The sequence below is a fragment of the Thalassophryne amazonica genome, chromosome 8, assembly GCF_902500255.1.
Source record: "Thalassophryne amazonica chromosome 8, fThaAma1.1, whole genome shotgun sequence".
NCBI lineage: Eukaryota > Metazoa > Chordata > Actinopteri > Batrachoidiformes > Batrachoididae > Thalassophryne > Thalassophryne amazonica.
This window is the reverse complement of record NC_047110.1, coordinates 117255353-117275733: the sequence shown is the minus strand read 5'-3', so window position 1 is coordinate 117275733 and position 20381 is coordinate 117255353. Positions and strand designations below refer to the sequence as shown.

The window sequence follows — 20381 nt, the reverse complement described above, 5'->3', positions numbered from 1 at the left end:
GAGGAGGAGGGAGTGCTGCATGTGAGAGCCATTGAAGGAGACAGCTTACCCATAACTGACAGGCGTGCACCACTCCCTATTCCTGTGCAAGCTAGCCTTCAGGGGCTCACTCCATCACAGATGTGTAGGCTGAATGAACTGCTTGAGAAACACCGAGCAGTATTCTCCCAAAATGATTCAGACTACGGTTACACCACCACAGTGACTCATAGTATTCAGACCGGAGATTCACATCCTATTAAACAAAGACACAGGAGGGTCCCACCTCATGTCTTCCAAGAATTCAAAAAGCACGTTCAGGACTTGGTAGCACAGGGGGTCCTCAAGGAGAGTTCAAGCTCCTGGGCTTCGCCTGCCGTCATTGTAATCAAGAAAGATGGGTCTGTGCGCTTTTGCTGTGACTATTGCAGGCTCAACAGTGTGACCTGGAAAGATGCGTACGCACTCCCTAGGGTGGATGAGTCGCTGGACGCTCTGGGTGGTGCCCAGTTCTTTTCAACCCTTGATCTTACAGCTGGGTACTTTCAGGTCACGGTAGGGGAACAGGACCAAGAAAAGACAGCAGTCACGACACCGTTCGGCTTATTCCAGTGGACCCGCATGCCCTTCGGGTTATGCAATGCACCTGCAACTTTCCAACATCTTATGGAGGTTGTGGTGGGTGATCTTGCCTTTGATGTTCTACTTATTTATCTTGACGACATTATTGTTTTCTCAGCTGACTTTGAGAGTCATTTTGAGAAGTTGGATTTGGCGTTTAGCCATCTTAAGGGACATGGGCTGAAGTTGAAACCCAAAAAGTGCTTTTTGTTGAGGCCCGAGGTCAAATTTCTGGGCCATGTTATTTCTGCTGCAGGTATCCAGGTCAACATGGAGAAGGTCAAGGTACTGGAGAACTGGCCTGTCCCCAAAACCGTGACAGAGGTTAGGCAGGTGTTAGGGTTCATGGGTTATTACAGGCGCTTTGTCCCTAGATTTGCACATCTGGCAAGCCCCTGCATGCGCTCCTGGGCAAAACAAATAAGAGGGCCTTGCGCCACAGTCCTCCAACTGAACCGTTTGTCTGGACTGAACACTGCCAAGATGCGTTTGACAGGTTGAGGGAGTACCTGATGATGCCCCCAATCCTGGCGTACCCGAACTTTAAACTTCCTTTCATATTCACCATGGACGGGAGCCATGGAAATGACAAGAACTACTCTGCATTCAAGCTGGAACTTCTAACGCTCAAATGGGCGGTGACTGAAAAAGTTCTGTGATCACCTGCTCTACTCCAAATTTGTTGTCATCTCAGACCACAACCCCCTACGCTACCTGGAAACTGCTAATCTTGGTGCAATTGAGCAAAGGTGGGTTGCTCAATTGGCTGAGTATGACTTTGAAGTGCAGTACAAGCCAGGGAGGCAAAATACCAATGCAGATGTCCTCTCACGGCTCCCAACAGTAGAGGAACCTGAAGTAGAGGATACTGAGAAAGACTTCTTGAAAATGACACCCGATGAAGTTCGAGCTTGTTTGTGGCCTGCCCAAGAGGCAGTGGTTGAGAGACAGGAAGGGTGTGTCGCAGTACAAGCGGCTGTGAAGGGACAGGTGTTGGGGTACGAATGGAGTGAAATCCAACAACTCTATACTCTCTACTATTGGCCCTGTCTTGTGTGCTGTTAAGGCAAATGCTAAGCCAGTAGGAGAGCAGGTGCGAAGCATGGGGCCAGTGTTGAGGAAGCTGGTTTATCGATGGGACCGGCTGAGGGTCCGACAAGGGGCCTTATTTCACTGCATATGGGATCCCAGGGATGGGGAAGAAGTCTGGCAACTGGTTGTGCCAGAATCCCTGTGTAAGCATGTTTGAAACCCAACATGATCACAAAGGCCATTTTGGCGAGAGAAGCACGCTTGAGATGATGAGGCGAAGTTATTACTGGCCTACGATGTATAAAGATGTCCAGCATTGGGTAAAGCAATGCAGACGTTGTGTACTTGCTAGAGATGTTTTTCCGAAAACGCGTGCCCCAATGACCTGCACAAATGTGTCTGTGCCCTTGGAAGTTCTGGCAATGGATTATACTCTCCTCGAAAAGTCCAAGGGAGGGTATGAGAATGTTCTGGTACTTACCGACATGTTCACCAGGTTCACCATTGCGGTACCCACAAAAGATCAAACTGCGAGAACCACGGCAGAAGCATTGTTGAGGCACTGGTTTGTGTATTATGGCTGCCCGTCCAGGCTACACTCTGATCAAGGGTGTAGTTTTGAAGCAAGTGTAATCAAAGAGTTGTGTCGTGTCTACAAGATCTCTAAGAGTCGCACCAGCCCGTACCATCCGCAGGGAAACGCAAAATGTGAGCGTTTCAATCACACAATGCATGAAATGCTGCGGGCACTGCCACCCAAACATAAAAGAGACTGGCCAAAGTACCTGCCGGAACTTGTGTTGGCATACAATAGCCATGTCCATTCCTCGACAGGCTATTCACCTTTCTATTTGCTCTTTGGCAGAGATGCAAGACTTCCACTCGACGTGCTGGGTGGAGTGGAACTGGAACACGGTGGCGCCGACAACTTAGATGATTGGGTGCTGAACCATCATGAAAAGCTTAAGTTGGCGACTGAAGTTGCACAGGCTGCTGCAAAAGAAACTGCGACTCGCCGCAGAAGAACATATGATTGTAAGCTCAGCACAGCTTTAATCAGACCAGGTGATCGAGTACTTATGAGAAATCATAAACCAAGGGGCAGAAATAAGATTCAAGATAAGTGGGAACCTGACATGCCGGTGTTCACTGTCAAACCAGAAGCTGGGGGGCCCACTAAAGTAGTACACAGAGAACAGTTAAAACACTGTACGTTCCAGACACCGGTGAAAGCGCGCATTACACCAAGGGACAGAAGGGAAATGACAGATTCAGACTCTGACACTCATAATGTAGTCTATATCCCCCAGACCTCACTCGCACTAGACATGGGTGCACACCAGAGTCAGGGTAGGGAGGAGGAGTATAGCCAGGGGATGGACGGAAGCACATCGGGGGAAGTAGTAGAGCCACAAGCAGCACAGGTCCTAGACGGGGACGCTGATGAGTCAGACATAGATTCAAGTGAGGGTGAATCGCAAAGGCGACCCATGAGGTGTACCAGGAGCATACTTCCTGTGAGATTCAGGAAGGAATATGTAATGTAAAAAAAAAAAAAAAAAAAAAAAGATTGTTTTGTGTGAATACTGTTTGATGTACTAGCATGTTTGTTGTTGCTCTTTCGTAACTGGTGCCTGGTGAGTGTGGAGTAGTCACTGGAGTGGCAGGGTTTCACAGGGGGGTGATGTGGCAGAGAGCCAGAAAAAGACTCAATTTGAATTAGAGCGTCTCCCTTTTATTGGGGCTTTTATTTTGGTAGGACAAAAAAAAAAAAAAAAAAAAACGGAGGGGAAGGGTGCATTTGTGTGGTAGAAGGACAGTCTCCCACGGACAGTGTGAGCGGCAGGTGTGGTGAGATGGAGCATGAAAAAAAAGAAGAAAAAGTTCTAGACACAGGAGCTGCGGGGCTCGCCGCAGGAAGGAGGATTTTTCTGCCGCCAGTCGCCGTTTACAGACACTGTGAGCTCGTTAGTACCGAGAGACTATCGTAAAGCTGCTGCTGTGTGGTGCTAAGCGCCGTGCTAACGCTAGCGCTGGTGTCGTTCTGCCATTTGCGTGTGTGCGGCTCGTCTGCAGCAGGCTGAAGGAAGGCGCCTATACGTCGAGCCGGGGAGAGCACCGCTGCCTGCCCACGCTGGGTGAGTGAAGACATGAGGGATCCGCTCCGCCTGTAAGAGGAAGAGGGAGCGGGGTCCGCGGTTACGCCACGCCAGCCAAGGAGGGAGAAGACGGAAGCGCGGGAGGACGAGAGGGCCTGACACGCCAGCCAGAGAGGGAAAAAGAGAGAGAGCGGGGTCCGTGGTGTTGCTGTGCTGGTCCGGAGAGGAGAAGCGAGACTCGCTTTGGCGCTACGTCATCCTCCACTGGAGCATCAGAAGGAGGTGGTTGCATCCACATTGCGACTTCACATTTAGAGCCTGTTCGAACGGGAAGCTGTGTTGCGGGGGCTGTGAACGTGGGAGGAAGTCTGACACGTGGTCCATTGTCTGTCGGTATGAGGTGAAGCCATTATTTCCTGCCAACCAGTGACTCCTTTTCACCGCCAGGTCCCTGATCAACGAAATATCCACGGATTCACGGTACCCATTCTGTTTCGTTATATTTGAACTAACTTTGTGTGTAAATTGAGGACATTGAAAACATTTTCTTGTGCAGTGTTTCCCGGTCACCAGGTTTTGTTTGATATCTATGTTAAGGAGTAGGCTATAGTTTCATAAGGAAATTGTTCAGATTCTGAGGAAGAGCCCGTTGGCTGGGAGGTCATTGTATGGTGTGTTGAGAAGCGACTCATCTTTTATTCCTTCAAGTGAGATTTGCCTCTGAAGAGCTTTTATTTTTATTTTATTTTATTTTGAAGGTATCTAAAGTTCATTTTTTGTGTGTTTTTTTTTGCAACTTTGCAACAAGCCAGTTACTTTTCTTATTATTTTCTTCATCGTGTAAATAAATCGTACTGTCAATTGTTTCAAAGTATTGTTACAGTGACATTATTGAATTTTTGGTTCAGCCAGGTTCCTACTCCGGAGTGGGGGGGCTTCCCTTTTACCGCTGTAGGGTTGCATCAGTTGGGGCAGATAAGGTAGGTTGCCGAACCTCACCCATTCACGTCACACCCCCAGGTAGCCACCGTGATTCACATTAAATCCTGGGCCCAACTTATGCCACCTGTTAGGCTGACACGGGGTATTTGGGGAAGCTAATCGAGTCGGGGACAGGGTCTAAGACCCATCTGCATTCTCGGCCGTCCTGAGTAGTGTAATTATTTGCCCCACTACGCGGACCCAGCTGGTGCGTTACACATGGACGAGTCATGTTCAGCTTGTCGGAGCGTTAGTTATTGATCTGTTCGGATATCGTCAATGTTTGTGCAAGACGTTGGACTTGGGAAGTTGGACAAAGTTGGAGGACAACACTGACGGTACAGGAACTACGCCAACAAGGAGGAACAGTCAACACAAAGCAAAACAAAATACAAATTGAGGTTGTTGTCAGGATTCAATCACATTTTTTAACAGTTTAAAAATTCTGACAAGCTGCAGGAACGAAGCTGGACAACGGTTAAATGATGTCAACGTAAGTTCAGATTTCTTGTTTCGTTTTGGCTTCGGTGTCCTTTGTTAGTGCCGTGTGACTGGGGCTTCAAGTGAAACTTGATCCGGGTCCAGATCTGGATCACCTCCAAAATTTAATGGACTCTTCCACGTGGCCTAACAAGTATCTGTGTTGAAAATATCGTCAAAATCTGTGCAGTAGTTTTGTCTCGCTAACAGCCAGATCAACAGACAAATAAATAAACACAGATGATTTTATTATGTCCACCAAGGACGTATAATGATACATAAAGAATAGAACAACAGAATACACACAGAATATAATAACAATACTTAAAGAATTCACCAACAAATAAAAAACAAATAAATAAAACTACAGCCAAACGGGCCGCTGAGCAGAACTCCAACACTCAGAATGGTACCATACGGTAAAACAGTCTGGCAAATTGAGTGACCATGCCAAAAAAAGACAAGCGAAGGAAGCCACCAAAACACCCAGACAGCTCTGAGGATTCAGATTCTTTATTGTCTTTGTAACAAAGTACAAGGACAGGTTCAAGCCTTTCAGTGCAAATATAAACCTGAGTAAACCACACGCAGACTTTAAAGGTCTGGAGAAGAAAGAAAATAAACATACAGAGGTTTGTCCAGAGCGCAAATTAAAAAAGAAAAAAAGATTATCAGTATGTAGTAGCAAGAAAGAGACTGCATATGAACAAAGAGAAACATATGTACAAACCTGTGGATATTTCACATAAACAAATATTTCCTTCATGCCAAGTGTGTCATGTGACCTGGTTATTTGGTTCCAGTGGCATTCAAAGCTCTAAGAGCTGCTGAGTAGAGGTCACCAAACTGGACACCGTCCACTTCCTGACTGGTGACAAGGGGCAAGAGTTACCGGCTTCTGTGGCTGTGACTGGAAAAAACGCTTTGTCTGTTACATCATCAGTTATACCACTTCATGATGGAGTATTTTCTTAAAGAAATGGAGAGATTGCCAGAAGGCACATGGGAGACTTGAGACTAGACTGGACATTCGTTCTTGTTTGAAAATGCTTCCTGGTCTCTCTTTGAACATAATCATTGTGTCACTGTTCAAATACTTATGAGCCTGAATGTATTAGGACCTGGATGCACACCTGTTTCACCTGGACAAGGACACACCCATGTTTCACCTGGCTGACTTCGTAGAGGTGCAGATGGACCACCTACCTTTCTGGGTGGTGGCCGTCCAGGACCCAGCGTGGTTCTGGTGAATGCAGCTACATGCTCACAGATTCAACTTCAAACGACATTAATGTAACAAGAACAGAAAAAAAAACTTTGTCTTTCCATTTTCTTCTCTTTCTTTGGAACAATAGAGTAAATCTTTAATGTCCAACATGGTGGAAATTTTTCTTTGGCTGACAAGACGTATAAGACAACTGAAAATCCAGACACATGAAATCACCAAAAACATGAAGAATAAGAAAGAAAGAAAGAAAGAAAGACAAACAGAATTCTGACCCTCTGTTTCGGTCCCTCGCTCTGCTATTTTTACTCAGTTTGAGTCTATGACTCTTTCGCTTTTAGAGGCTGTGGTTGGTCGTATTAAACCTTCAGCCCCCCCCATGATCCTGTCCCTCCATGATTTTTTTTAGTTCTAGCTGGTGTAGACTGCAGTCTGTCCTCCGGTGTGGTTCCTGTGAATTTTAAACATGCAGTGCTGGTTAATTATAGACCCATTTCCAAGTTGCCTTTTCTTGCAAAGGTTTTAGAGAAAATTGTTTTTTGTCAAGTGAAGCAGTTTTCAGATGAGAACAGCATCATGGAGGTTTTTCAGTCAGGTTTTAAACCCCTTCATAGCACAGACCTTTAATGAGGGTTTTTTAATTACATCCTTCTTGTGTGTGATACTGGTAACCACGTTGTTTTGGTTTTGTTTGACTTAACTGCTGCCGTCGATACAGTGGACCACAACATTTTATTATCTCTATTATATCACTTAATGGGTATCGGTGGCACTGCACTTGAATGGTTTAGGTCTTACTTGGCAGACAGAACCTTTTCTGTGCATATTCATGGTTCGGAATAATCTGCAGCTTCTGTGTTATACAGGCGTTAAACGGGGTTCGATTCTCAGGCCACTGCTTTTTTTTTATGGTATTTACTGCCTCTGGAATCCATCCTTAGACAGCATGGGATCTCATTTCATTGTTATGCTGATGACTGCAAAATTTATCTACCCTTAGGGTAGAAGGATGTCACTTCCACTTCCACTTCCATAAAACAGATCTTGACATGTTCAGAGGACATTAAAGTTTGGTTGGCCTAGAACTTTTTAAATTTTAATGAAAAGAAAACAGAGCTGATTGTGTTTGGACCCAGTGGCCCCTGTGAGCCCTCCTCCGTTGCCTTAGGACCTTTGGAGGTTCATTTTAGACCTGTTATTAAAGTTCTTGGTTTTAAGGTGGACAGCAGCGGTGGCCACAGATAACCAAAAAATTAACTTTGATAACAGATAATCAGATAACTGAAAAGTTATCTTTGATAAAGATAAACCGATAAACCACCCAAAAATGTATCGGAAGATACAGACAACCGATAAATTCCAGTATTGTTTCTAGTATATTTGCAACTACTAATAAATTGAATTTGAGTTTAAACACCACGATAGCTTCTGTAAACATCAAAGCGACAGCAGACCCAAACAATGAGCCCACACTTCTATGTTTGAACATGCTGCCATGATTTTTTATTCATGTGAGAATTTTTTGGACCGAGTTTCAGGTTAATCGCGCGTCCTGCATCGTGTATTGTACATGGAGTAACAAGCTGCATTTAACATCTCACGACCACCTCCTGATTGCTGATTGTATGGTCGAATGAAAATCAAATCTGTTTGATATTATTCTGGTCGGCCGTCGTGAGGTTTTCCTGCTGCTGAGTGAGGGGCAACAAGCGTCCAACCGCTCGCACTGTGCATGTGCAAACACCGCAGAGCTGTCTTGTAATATTTTTTTTTTGTCGTTTTGTTTTTAAACTTTGATGTCTCCCATCGAGAGTTTTTGTAAATTAAGTTTGAAAAAAACTTAACTTGTGATTAAAAATATACAGTGTCTGTTCATCTTCAGGACGAATACTGCCATGAACTGCCATGAACACTACTGGCCAGTAGATGGCAGTAGAGGCCTTGAAATCTTTCCAAAACAAAATTCCAGATAATCCATGTCTGCTGCGACATTTAAGATGTGTGGAATTTAACAAACGCAAATACAATAATGTCTATAAGCCCAGAGAATATATTCATGAGAGTTTTAGGCACTAGAGTTTAATGCTGTTGTCCGTGGAGCCTGAACAGAGTGTCTGAAATGCATTTGTCCTGTCGTGAACGTACTAATCCTACCCATAATGCATTGCTCAGCACAGCATGTCCACACTAAAACCTTAAAAATTAAATTTAAAACTAAAACATATATCTGTTATTTTCACTTTATAAAACTTCAGACATGACAGTAATTTGAAATAACTTGTCCAGAATTAGTTTGGTTAAAATTTGAACCATAAGTTAAAAATGTATGCCTCTGGATGACTTGGGTGATATTGCCAGCGTATCAGTATGGTGTTAAAGGAAATGATTTTTTTTTTAAACCAGTTTTTCCTTTGCCTGCAGAGGATAGTGTTCTTCATAAAAGCAGCTGTCTTCTGTGGAACCATACATATGTTCGGGAATTTTTATCAGGGAGGTGCTCAACTGATTTTCAGTTTTAGAAATGTTTGCTGCTGTTCAGCTTTGTTTACTATGTTATCGGTCAAAAAGTTATCGGACAAAAATTCATCCGAAGATAATTAGTCTGATAATGGTTTTTAAAGTTATCTAAAAAGATAATCCAATAATGAAAATGTTATCTTCGATAATTATCTGTTATCAGATTATCGGAAGTGTGCCCACCACTGGTGGGCAGTGAGTTTAAATTGACACCCAAATTACAGGTGTGGTTAAGTCTGGTTTTTATCATCTATGGCAGTTAGCAGCTGTGAAATCTTTTCTGTCGAGGCAGCACTTTGAGATAGTGATCCATGCTTTTATTTAATCTCATCTGGATTATTGTAAGTCACTTTATGTGGGAGTCAATCAATCGCTACTTTCACGTCTGCGGTTGGTTCAAAATACCGCTGCACGACTTTTGACAAGAACTCAAAAGCAAGATCATATACGAGGTCTGTTAGAAAACTATCTGACCTTTTTTTTTTTTTTAAACTATATGGATTTGAATCGTGTGATTGCATCAGCCAAGCTTGAACCTTCGTGCGCATGCGTGAGTTTTTTCACGCCTGTCGGTTGCGTCATTCGCCTGTGGGCAGGCTTTGTGTGAGCACTGGTCCACCCCCCTCGTCGGATTTTCATTGTCAGGGAAATGGCTGAGCGATTGGAGCAGCGCTGAATCAAATTTTTCCAGAAACTGTAAGAGACAGCCAGGTGGAAACCATTCGGAAGATTCAAATGGCTTTCGGTGAGGATACTCTGGGCATCACACAGATTAAGGATCATTACAACTGGATTAAAGACGGCCCACAGCGCCGCTCAGAGCAACCATCGACAGGCTGAAATGACCAGATCATTTCCAAAGTGAATGCTGTGTTGATGTGGGACGTCGTTTGACTACCAGAGAAATTGTGGAAGAGGTGGACATCAGCACTTTTGCGGCACATTACACTGTTACAGGAGATTTTGTAATGAAAGGCGTGCGGAGGAATTCGCGCGCCGGGACGGAGCCGCAATGGCGCACAACAAAAAGCACATCTGTGTTGGAAGTCTCACAGGACAAGTTGTGACATGCCCAGCTGTTACACAATTTCTCGGATACTCACTTGACTGAAAAGCCACCGAAAGCCGTCTGAATCTTCCGAATGATTTCCAACACAAAATAAACAAAATATAAATAAAATAAAACAAAAAGGTCAGATAGTTTTCTAACAGACCTTGTATCTCTTGTGTTGGCCTCACTTCATTGGCTACCTGTATGTTTTAGGGTACAACCCTAATTCCAATGAAGTTGGGACGTTGTGTAAAATGTAAATAAAAACAGAATATAATGATTTGCAAATCCTCTTCAACCGACAGTGAGGAAAATAAATATTTGAACACCCTGCGGTTTTGCAAGTTCTCCCACTAAGAAATCATGGAGGGGTCTGAAATTTTCATCTTAGGTGCATGTCCACTGTGAGAGACATAATCTAAAAAAAAAATATCCGGAAATCACAATGTATGATTTTTTAAATAATTTATTTGTATGTTACTGCTGCAAATAAGTATTTGAACACCTGTAAAAATCAATGTTAATATTTGGTACAGTAGCCTTTGTTTGCAATTACAGAGGTCAAACGTTTCCTGTAGTTTTTCACCAGGTTTTCACACACTGCAGCAGGGATTTTGGTCCACTCCTCCATACAGATCTTCTCTAGATCTTTCAGGTTTGGAGTTTCAGCTCCCTCCAAAGATTTTCTATTGAGTTCAGGTCTGGAGACTGGCCAGGCCAGTCCAGGACCTTGAAATGCTTCTTACGGAGCCCCTCCTTAGTTGCCCTGGCTCTGTGTTTGGGGTCATTGTCATGCTGAAGACCCAGCCATGACCCATCTTCAATGCTCTTACTGAGGGAAGGAGGTTGTTTGCCAAAATCTCACAATACATGACCCCATCCATCCTCCCTTCAATACGGTGCAGTCGTCCTGTCCCCTTTGCAGAAGAGCATGATGTTTCCAACCCCATGCTTCACGGTTGGGATGGTTTTCTTGGGGTTGTTCTCATCCTCTAAACATGGTAAGTGGAGTTGATTCCAAAAAGCTCTATTCTGGTCTCATCTGACCACATGACCTTCTCCCATGCCTCCTCTGGATCATCCAGATGGTCAGTGGTGAACTTCAAACGGGCCTGGACATGTGCTGGCTTGAGCAGGGGGACCTTGCTGCCCTGCAGGATTTTAAACCATGACAGCATCATGTGTTACTAATGTAATCTTTGTCACTGTGGTCCCAGCTCTCTTCAGGTCATTGACCAGGTCCTCCTGTGTAGTTCTGAGCTTTCTCAGAATCATCCTTACCCCACAAAGTAAGATCTTGCATGGAATCCCAGACCGAGGGAGATTGACAGTCATCTTGTGTTTCTTCCACTTTCTAATAAATAATCATAACAGTTGTTGTCTTCTATCAAGCTGCTTGCCTGTTGTCCTGTAGTCCATCCCAGCCTTGTGCAGGTCCACAGTTTTGTCCCTGGTGTCCTTAGACAGCTCTTTAGTCTTGGCTATGGTGGACAGGTTGGAGTGTGATTGAGTGTGTGAACAGGTGTCTTTTATACAGGTAACAAGTTCAAACAGGTGCAATTAATACAGGTAAAGAGTGCAGAATAAGAGGGCTTCTTAAAGAAAAATTAACAGGTCTGTGTGAGACAGAATTCTTGCTGGTTGGTAGGTGTTCAAATACTTATTTGCAGCAGTAACATACAAATAAATTATTTAAAAAATCATACATTGTGATTTCCAGATTTTTTTTTAGATTATGTCTCTCACAGTGGACATGCACCTAAGATGAAAATTTCAGACCCCTACATGATTTCTAAGTGGGAGAACTTGCAAAACCGCAGGGTGTTCAAATACTTATTTTCCTCACTGTCTATTCACTTGAATACACCACAAAGACAAGATATTTAATGTTGAAACTGATAAACTTTATTGTTTTTGTGCAAATATTTGCTCATTTTGAAATGGATGCCTGCAACATGTTTCTAAAAAGCTGGGACAGTGGTATGTTTCCCACTGTGTTACATCACCTTTCCTTCTAACAACACTCAATAAGCATTTGGGAACTGAGGACACTAATTGTTGAAGCTTTGTAGGTGGAATTCTTTCCCATTCTTGCTTGATGTACGACTTCAGTTGTTCAACAGTCCGGGGTCTCCGTTGTCATATTTTGCGCTTCATAATGCACCACACATTTTCAATGGGCGACAGGTCTGGACTGCAGGCAGGCCAGTCTAGTACCCGCACTCTTTTACTACGAAGCCACACTGTTGTAACACATGCAGAATGTGGCTTGGCATTGTCTTGCTGAAATAAGCAGGGACGTCCCTGAAAAAGACGTTGTTTGGATGGCAGCATGTGTTGCTCCAAAACCTGGATGTACCTTTCAGCATTGATGGTGCCATCACAGATGTGTAAGTTGTCCATGCCATGGGCACTAACACACCCAATACCATCACAGATGTGTAAGTTGTCCATGCCATGGGCACTAACACACCCAATACCATCACAGATGTGTAAGTTGTCCATGCCATGGGCACTAACACACCCCCATACCATCACAGATGTGTAAGTTGTCCATGCCATGGGCACTAACACACCCCCATACCATCACAGATGCTGGCTTTTGAACTTTATGCTGGTAACAATCTGGATGGTCTTTTTTCTCTTTTGTCTGGAGGACACGACGTCCATGATTTCCAAAAACAATTTGAAATGTGGACTCATCAGACCACAGCACACTTTTCCACTTTGTGTCTGTCCATTTCAAATGAGCTCAGGCCCAGAGAAGGCGGCGGCGTTTCTGGATGTTGTTGATGTTTGGCTTTCACTTTGCATGGTAGAGTTTTAACTTGCACTTGTAGATGTAGCGACAAACTGTGTTAACTGACAATGGTTTTCTGAAGTGTTCCTGAGCCCACGCGGTAAGATCCTTTTACACAATGGTGTTGGTTTTTAATGCAGTGCTGCCTAAGGGATCGAAGGTCACGGGCATTCAATGTTGGTTTTCGGCCTTGCTGCTTGCGTGTAGAAAGTTTTCCAGATTCTCTGAATCTTCTGATTATATTATGGACTGTAGATGATGGAATCCCTAAATTCCTTGCAATTGAACGTTGAGAAACATTGTTCTTAAACTGTCGGACTATTTTTTCACGCAGTTGTTCACAACGTGGTGATCCTCACCCCATCTTTGCTTGTGAACGGCTGAGCCTTTTGAGGATGCTCCTTTTATACCCAATCATGACACTCATCTGTTTCCAATCAGGTGTTCTTTGAACATTCATCAACTTTTCCAGTCTTTTGTTGCCTCTGTCCCAACTTTTTTCAAACGTGTTGCAGGCATCCATTTCAAAATGAGCAAATATTTGTACAAAAACAATAAAGTTTATCAGTTTGAACATTAAATATCTTGTCTTCGTGGTGTATTCAATTGAATATAGGTTGAAGAGGATTTGTAAATCATTGTATTCTGTTTTTATTTACGTTTCACACAACGTCCCAACTTCAGTGGAACTGGGGTTGTACATTTTAAAATTCTTATGTTCTTTTTTAAATCTCTTCACAGTACTGCCCTGACTTACCTCTCTGAGCTTCTTCATTCTTATGTACCATGTCGGTCTCTCAGGTCAGCTGACCAGCTGCGCCTGGAAGTACCGAGATCCGTAAGGAAGCTCAGAGGGAACAGGACCTTCTCTATTGCTGCTCCTAAATTATGGAACAGCTTGCCCTTGTATGTGAAAGAGGTCCCTTCACTTCCCTTTTTAATGTTTAGAAACCTTTTTTTTCCTTGGCTTTCGCCCTCATCAAGACTTAGTTTTCAATTGTACTTCTTATTTATTTATATCAATATATGTTTTAATGGATGTTTTAGTGTACAGCACTTTGTGTTAGCAGTGGTTCTGTTAAAGTGCTTTATAAATAAAGTTGGTATGGTAAAAAGCAGCTCATCACATTGTTTGGTGAAATATGGTGACAGCACGAAAAGATTTTCTTACAACACTTTTTGTTAGAGGCACTCTGAAGCTACTCCCACACTTCAGAAGGGGGGAGGTGAACAATCTGCAATGATTCTCTTGTCCTTGTCTCCGTGATCCCTCAGCATTGGGGGGACACGCGTTCTCTTGTCTTTGTCTCTGTGTCCCATCAGCGTTGAGGCAGGGCATGTGTTCTCTTGTCTTTGCCACTGTTTCCTGTCAGTGTCCACGCGTGTCATGTATTCTCTTGTCTTTTTCTCCGTGTTCCATCAGTGTCGAGGCAGGGCACATGTCTCTTGTCTTTAGTTCCGTGTCCCGTCAGTGCCGAGGCGGGGCATACATTCTCTTGTCTTTGTCTTGGTGTGTCGTCAGTGTCGAGGCGGGGTACATGTTCTCTGGTCTTTGTCTCGGTGTGCCGTCAGCATCCGGGGCACGTGTTCTCGTCTTTGTCTCCGTGTGCCGTCAGCATCGAGGCGGGGCACGTGTTCTCGTCTTTGTCTCCGTGTGCCGTCAGCATAGAGGCGGGGCACGCGTTCTCTCATCTTTGTCTCCGTGTGCCGTCAGCATAGAGGCGGGGCACGCGTTGTCTTGTCTTTGTCTCCGTGTGCCGTCAGCATAGAGGCGGGGCACGCGTTCTCTCATCTTTGTCTCCGTGTGCCGTCAGCATAGAGGCGGGGCACGCGTTCTCTCATCTTTGTCTCCGTGTGCCGTCAGCATCGAGGCGGGGCACGCGTTCTCTTGTCTTTGTCTCCGTGTGCCGTCAACATAGAGGCGGGGCACGCGTTCTCTCGTCTTTGTCTCCGTGTGCCGTCAGCATCGAGGCGGGGCACGCGTTCTCTTGTCTTTGTCTCCGTGTGCCGTCAGCATAGAGGCGGGGCACGCGTTCTCTCGTCTTTGTCTCCGTGTGCCGTCATCATCGAGGCGGGGCATGCGTTCTCTTGTAGTGTTGACAGCCTACCAGGCAGCTTCCAGTTCCAAATGCGGACAGGCAAAACAGTATCCAGAAAAGCATCGATAAAGAAGCTATTTTCATGCTGGTTAAGTGCAGAGCGAGATGCTATTTCTAACTTTTTTCTGTTTTTCTGTTTTCTGTTTGCTGCAAGCCAAATCTACCTACGGGTACAAATAAAGTTACCTGAACATGAACTAGTGACATACACATCAGATGAAGGAAAAGCTGAGAAAAAAGTGAGTCTAAAATCACAGACAAACACACGGTGAGCACAGACTCGGTGGCCGGCCACGTCCCAGCAGGTGCAGGTAAAAATGGTGATTATAATGACAAATAGCAAATGGGCCTTGTGTACAAGCAGCACCAGCCCGTTCAACTGCATCATCTCAGTCATATAAGATGGTCCCCAACTCAGTGGTACTTTGTAGGTCAATAACAAGACCTTAAAGTCGGACCTGGTATGAACTTGTCCACAGTGAAGAGTGGCTCACATGGGATTAATGTCTAATAATTCTGAATACCAGCAGACCAGAAATACCAAAAAAAGAACCCTGAAAATCTGCCAAACAGAATATGGATCTCAATGGCACCAAATACAACAACCGAGTTCCAGCAACAAAAGCACCGATGCAGAATCTGTCTGAGCAGAGAGCCACAAATCATTTACTACTTTTGAAAAAGTTAAAGAGTTTTCTCTGACAGATATTGTAGTTGATGTGTCATGCTCATGTCATCAGTCCATCTCGTGCTGGAAAGTGGCGTCTGTAGAGTTCAAACCGGCCTGGTTCCTTTGCTTTCTTATCGTTTAAGACTTCACATACTAAAGGAACAGGTTCCTTTTCTCTTTTTGCATATTTAACATGGTGTTATTTGAAAACACAGAATCCTCCGACTCCAGCCGATCATCATAAACTCGCTCCCTAACAACGACAAAATGAAGTTTGGCATTCACTGGAAAACAGTCAAAGGTTCTTCCTTACTTTTGTTTCAACAACAGTGAATCTCAATCTAGTTTAAATTGATTTAAATCATCATGAAAACCGTCTGTGTAAAATAAAACAAGATTAGAAAAAGAGGAAAAAGGTCTTTAATCCCCTAGTTGCTCCTGGTGTGTACTGAGCGCCTCGTGTGGCAGCTCCCTCACATCGGCGTGAATGTGAGGCATTATTGTAAAGTGCTTTGAGCATCTGCTGCAGATGTAAAAGTGCTATATAAATGCAGTCCATTTATCATTTATAAAAAGGGGCAGAGCTTCACCTTAAAGAAGCAGGTGAGGCTTAACATGGGAGATTGGCAGAGCTATGCCTCATCTAAATTCTCAATATTTTTAAAGCCACACCCACACACCTATTTTACACATCAGCACTGAGAGTCTTGTTCTAAAGTTTTACTCGGACTACCTGGTGGTTTTCTTACCGAGTCGAGGAGGATGTGGGAGCCAAGAGTCCGATCAGAGTCCAGCTGCTTCTTCAGGCTCACGTGCACAAAGTATTGTCCACCTTCATTCAAACACAGTGGAATCTCCAGAATTACACTCCTGCAACAAATGGGGTCCGATCAGAAAAACAAAGCAGCAACTCCACTTTGATGCACATCTTAAATGCAATCCAGGATTATGAAATAATCACAAATTTCCATCTTTAGTGTTTTTCCATCTGACACGTTTTTCTCTGCAAGTTATTTGATCCATTTATGAAGATTCTCAGTCAACCAGATCATGTGTCCAAATACACTGAGTTGTTCTTTAGTGCTTCATGAAGCTTTTCTGGATGATGAGTGAAACATCTTTGAGGAAGTAAAGTTATTAGATTCAAATTTTTTACTCACCTGCTGGTTCCAGGAAGAACTACAGCTTGACTTCCTGTTGGGTCGCTGCTGCAGACACTGTTGCCGGGTGACAGTGGAATAACAGTGAGTGAAGCCAGCCAATCCGATGAGTCCTACAGGGCGAGGCAGCGGAGGGGGGGGGGGGGGGGGGGATTGTAGTTAACAAATAGTTAATGTTGAAGTTACCTGTCTATTTTTCAGTCTGCACCTCAGGCTGATAGCGGATGACCAGCTGGTAGTTCATAGAGGATGGAAGGTTGTTGATGGTGAACCTCAGCCCCGCCCCTTCTTGAACTCTGACAAATCCCGGGCCGGTCCAGGTGAGCAGTTTCCCTGAGGTCCTCTGGCGGGGGACGATCTGCAGAGCGTGGCCCGGTTCCAGAGGGACACTGGTTTGCTGCAGGTGGAACAAAAAAAACAATGGACTAAAAATTCTGCACAACCTCATTTGAGCTCTGCAGGAAGAATCTGACCTCAGTTTACTGCACTTGATGAATACGACCACTGGACATGAGAATTAGCTGGACACCTACTTCCATCATATCTGTATTGAATTCCTCATTTGTCCACTGCTGTTTGTATTAACATGTATTTCAGTCCATATTGACAGGTGGTTCGGTTAGGACACAAATGCAAGACTCACAAACACAGCTCTGGTTGACAAACTTTAGTGGGGTGACAAGCAGTGGTCAGTACACGGGTAGACAGTTCAGAAAACACAGCAGCAGTATTATTATCATCAGGCTTAATCGTGGTCGGAACAAACGGGCAGGAGGTCGAATACACTATGAGGCAGGCAGGACTATGGAACACGAACGAGAGCTGGAAAGAAGGCACAGGGCGCATCAATCTGGCGAAGAAACAAAGCAGAATGAGCAGTATATGAGGTCTGTTAGAAAACTATCCGACCTTTTTATTTTTTGCAAAAACCATATGGATTTGAATCACGTGTGATTGCATCAGCCAAGGTTGAACCTTCGTGCGCATGCTTGAGTTTTTTCACGCCTGTCGGTTGTGTCATTCGCCTGTGAGCAGGCTTTGTGTGAGCAGTGGTTCACCCCCTCGTCGGATTTTTATTGCGAATAAAATGTCTGAACGATTTGGACCTTTGCTGCATCAAATATTTCCAGAAACTGTGAGAGACCTCCAGGTGGACACCATTCGGAAAATTCAGATGGCTTTCAGGGACAATTTTATGGGGATCACACAGATTAAGGAATGCTCCAGCCGGTTTAAAGACCGCCCACAGTGGCTGAGAGCGAGGCGCACTCCGAGCAGCGATCGACAGGCTGAAACCCCGCTGAAACAACCAGATCATTTCCAAAGTGAAGGCTTTGTTGATCCGAGACGTCGTCTGACTACCACAGCAATGGCAGAAGACATGGACATCAGCACTTTTTCGGCACATTTCACTGTTACAGGAGTTTTTGTCATGGAAAGAAAAGCGGAGGGATGCGCCACAGAGCTGCGAATGGCGCGGACAAAAGCACCTCCGTGTTGGTCTCACAGGACGGCTTTCAGATGGCTTTCAGATGGCTTTCGGTGGCTTTTCAGTCGTGTGACTATCCGAGAAATTGTGGATGAGCTGGACATGCCAAAACATGTCCTGTGAAGCTTCATCACGGCGTTGCTTTGCGCCATGCGGCTCCGTCCCGAGAAGACAACCAACAGGCAAAAACAGATTACAACCAAGAAATAAAAGCAGATCAAACACACCCCCTGACAGTACCCCCCCGCCATGACCGACCCCAGACGGCCCAGGAGAACCAGGGTGAGCGGCATGAAAGAGGACAAGTTGGGACATGTCTATCTCGGCTTTCAGTGCTTACGTCGAGTGAGTATAAGAGAAATTGTGGAGAGCTGGGCATGTCTCAACTTGTCCTTTAACACTCCAAAACGGAGGTGTTCCTTTGTCTCGCTCCATCAGCGAATCGGTTGTGACGCGCGAAGCCGCCGCGCGGCTTTCCGTGACAAAATCTCTTGTTAAAAGTGAAATCTGCCGGAAAATGGCTGATGTCCAGCTCTTGTGATAACCAGAGAAATTGCACACGACGGTCCCGGCTCCACATAGCAATCCGTTTAGAAATGATGTGGTGGTTTCTGCCTCTCGGTGGAGGCTCAGAGCGCAGCGCACCGTGTGCCATTGTGGGCAGTCCTTAAAGCTGTAGTAACACTCCTTATTCTCTGTGAAGCCCGTACAATTTTCACCGAAAGCCAGATAAATTTTTCAAATGGTTTCCAGCTGCCTGTCTCTAACAGTTTCTGAAAAAATTCTGATGGAAAAAAATCCAAATCATTCCGCCATTTCCTCGCAATGAAACAACGACGAGAGGGGTGGACCAGTGCTCACCAAAAGCCTGCCCACAGGTGAATGACGCAACCGACAGGCGTGGAAAAACTCACGCATGCGCACGAAGGTTCAAGCTTGGCTGACGTAAAAACATATGAATCAAATCCATATATTTTTTGCATAAAATAAAAAGGTCGGATACTTTTCTCACAGACCTCGTATACGATAAAATATGAAATAGAAACATGAAATATGAAAGGCTATGTACAACGACACAAACAGAACAACAGTGCAGTGGGAGGAGTGCAATTAAAAACCAGAGTACATTGCCTAAAGTGACCCGTGATAAAATGATAAAGTGACAGAGTTAAGGTTAAGGTGACTGAGTTATGAAGTGTTCATGAGTTTAACGGCAGAGGGGAAGAAACTGTTCTTATGGCGGGAGGTTCTAGCCTCCTGCCCGAGGGGAGTGGTTCAAATAAACCGTGTGCAGGGTGAGAAGGGTCAGCTGTGATCCGACCTGTTCGGCCCGGAGTCCTGGAGACGTGCAGGTCGTGGAGAGGTGGAAGGCTACAGCCGATCACCTTCTCAGCAGAGGCCACAATGTGCTGCAGTCTGTGTCTGTCCCTGGCTGTGGCCCCGGCGTACCACTCCATGATGGAGGAACAGAGGATGGACTCGATGATGGCCATGTAGAACTGCACCATCAGCTGGACAGGCAGCTTGGCCTTCTTCAGCTGCCGCAGGAAGTACATTCTCCGCTGGGCATTCTTGATGAGGGAGCTGATGGTTGACTCCCACTTGAGGTCCTGGGTGATGGTGGTGCAGAGGAAGCAGTGACAGTCCACAGTGGTGATGGGGCTGTTGGTGAGGGCGAGGGAGTGCAGGGGGGCTGTGGCTTTCCTGAAGTCCACGATCATCTCCACTGTTTTCTGGGCGTTGAGCTCCAAGTTGTTGCTGCTGCACCAGGTCACCAGCCAGTCCACCTCCCTCCTGTAGGCAGACTCATCCCCATCCGAAATGAGTCCGATGAGGGTGGTGTCGTCCGCAAACCTGATGAGCTTTACAGAGTCGTGGCTGGAGGTGCAGCAGTTAGTGTACAGGGAGAAGAGCAGAGGGGAAAGGACACAGCCCTGTGGAGATCCTGTGCTGAGAGCCCGAGTGTTCGAGACATTCTTTCCCAGCCTCACACGCTGAGTCCGGTCTGTCAGGAAGTCTGTGATCCACCTGCAGGTGGAGTCGGGCACGTGGAGCAGAGAACGCTTGTCCTGGAGCAAAGCCGGAATGCTTTGAATGCAGAGCTGAAGTTCACAAACAGGATCCTAGCGTAGGTTCCTGGGAAGTGCAGGTGCTGCAGGATGGAGTGCAGGGCCAGGT

At 45.2% G+C, this 20381-nt stretch overlaps 1 protein-coding gene across 1 annotated transcript in view; it reads right to left on the bottom strand.

Annotated features, from left to right (window-relative positions):
- Window positions 1-20381, bottom strand: part of lamb4 (laminin, beta 4) — a 320650-nt gene that overhangs the window by 220877 nt on the left and 79392 nt on the right. Inside the window, exons 16-18 of the mRNA XM_034175562.1 lie at window positions 16923-17111; window positions 16715-16827; window positions 16304-16424 (exon numbers count right to left, since the gene is read on the bottom strand). Of these exons, the coding sequence (XP_034031453.1) occupies window positions 16304-16424; window positions 16715-16827; window positions 16923-17111 (423 nt within the window). The remainder of the gene's footprint in view (window positions 1-16303; window positions 16425-16714; window positions 16828-16922; window positions 17112-20381) is intronic.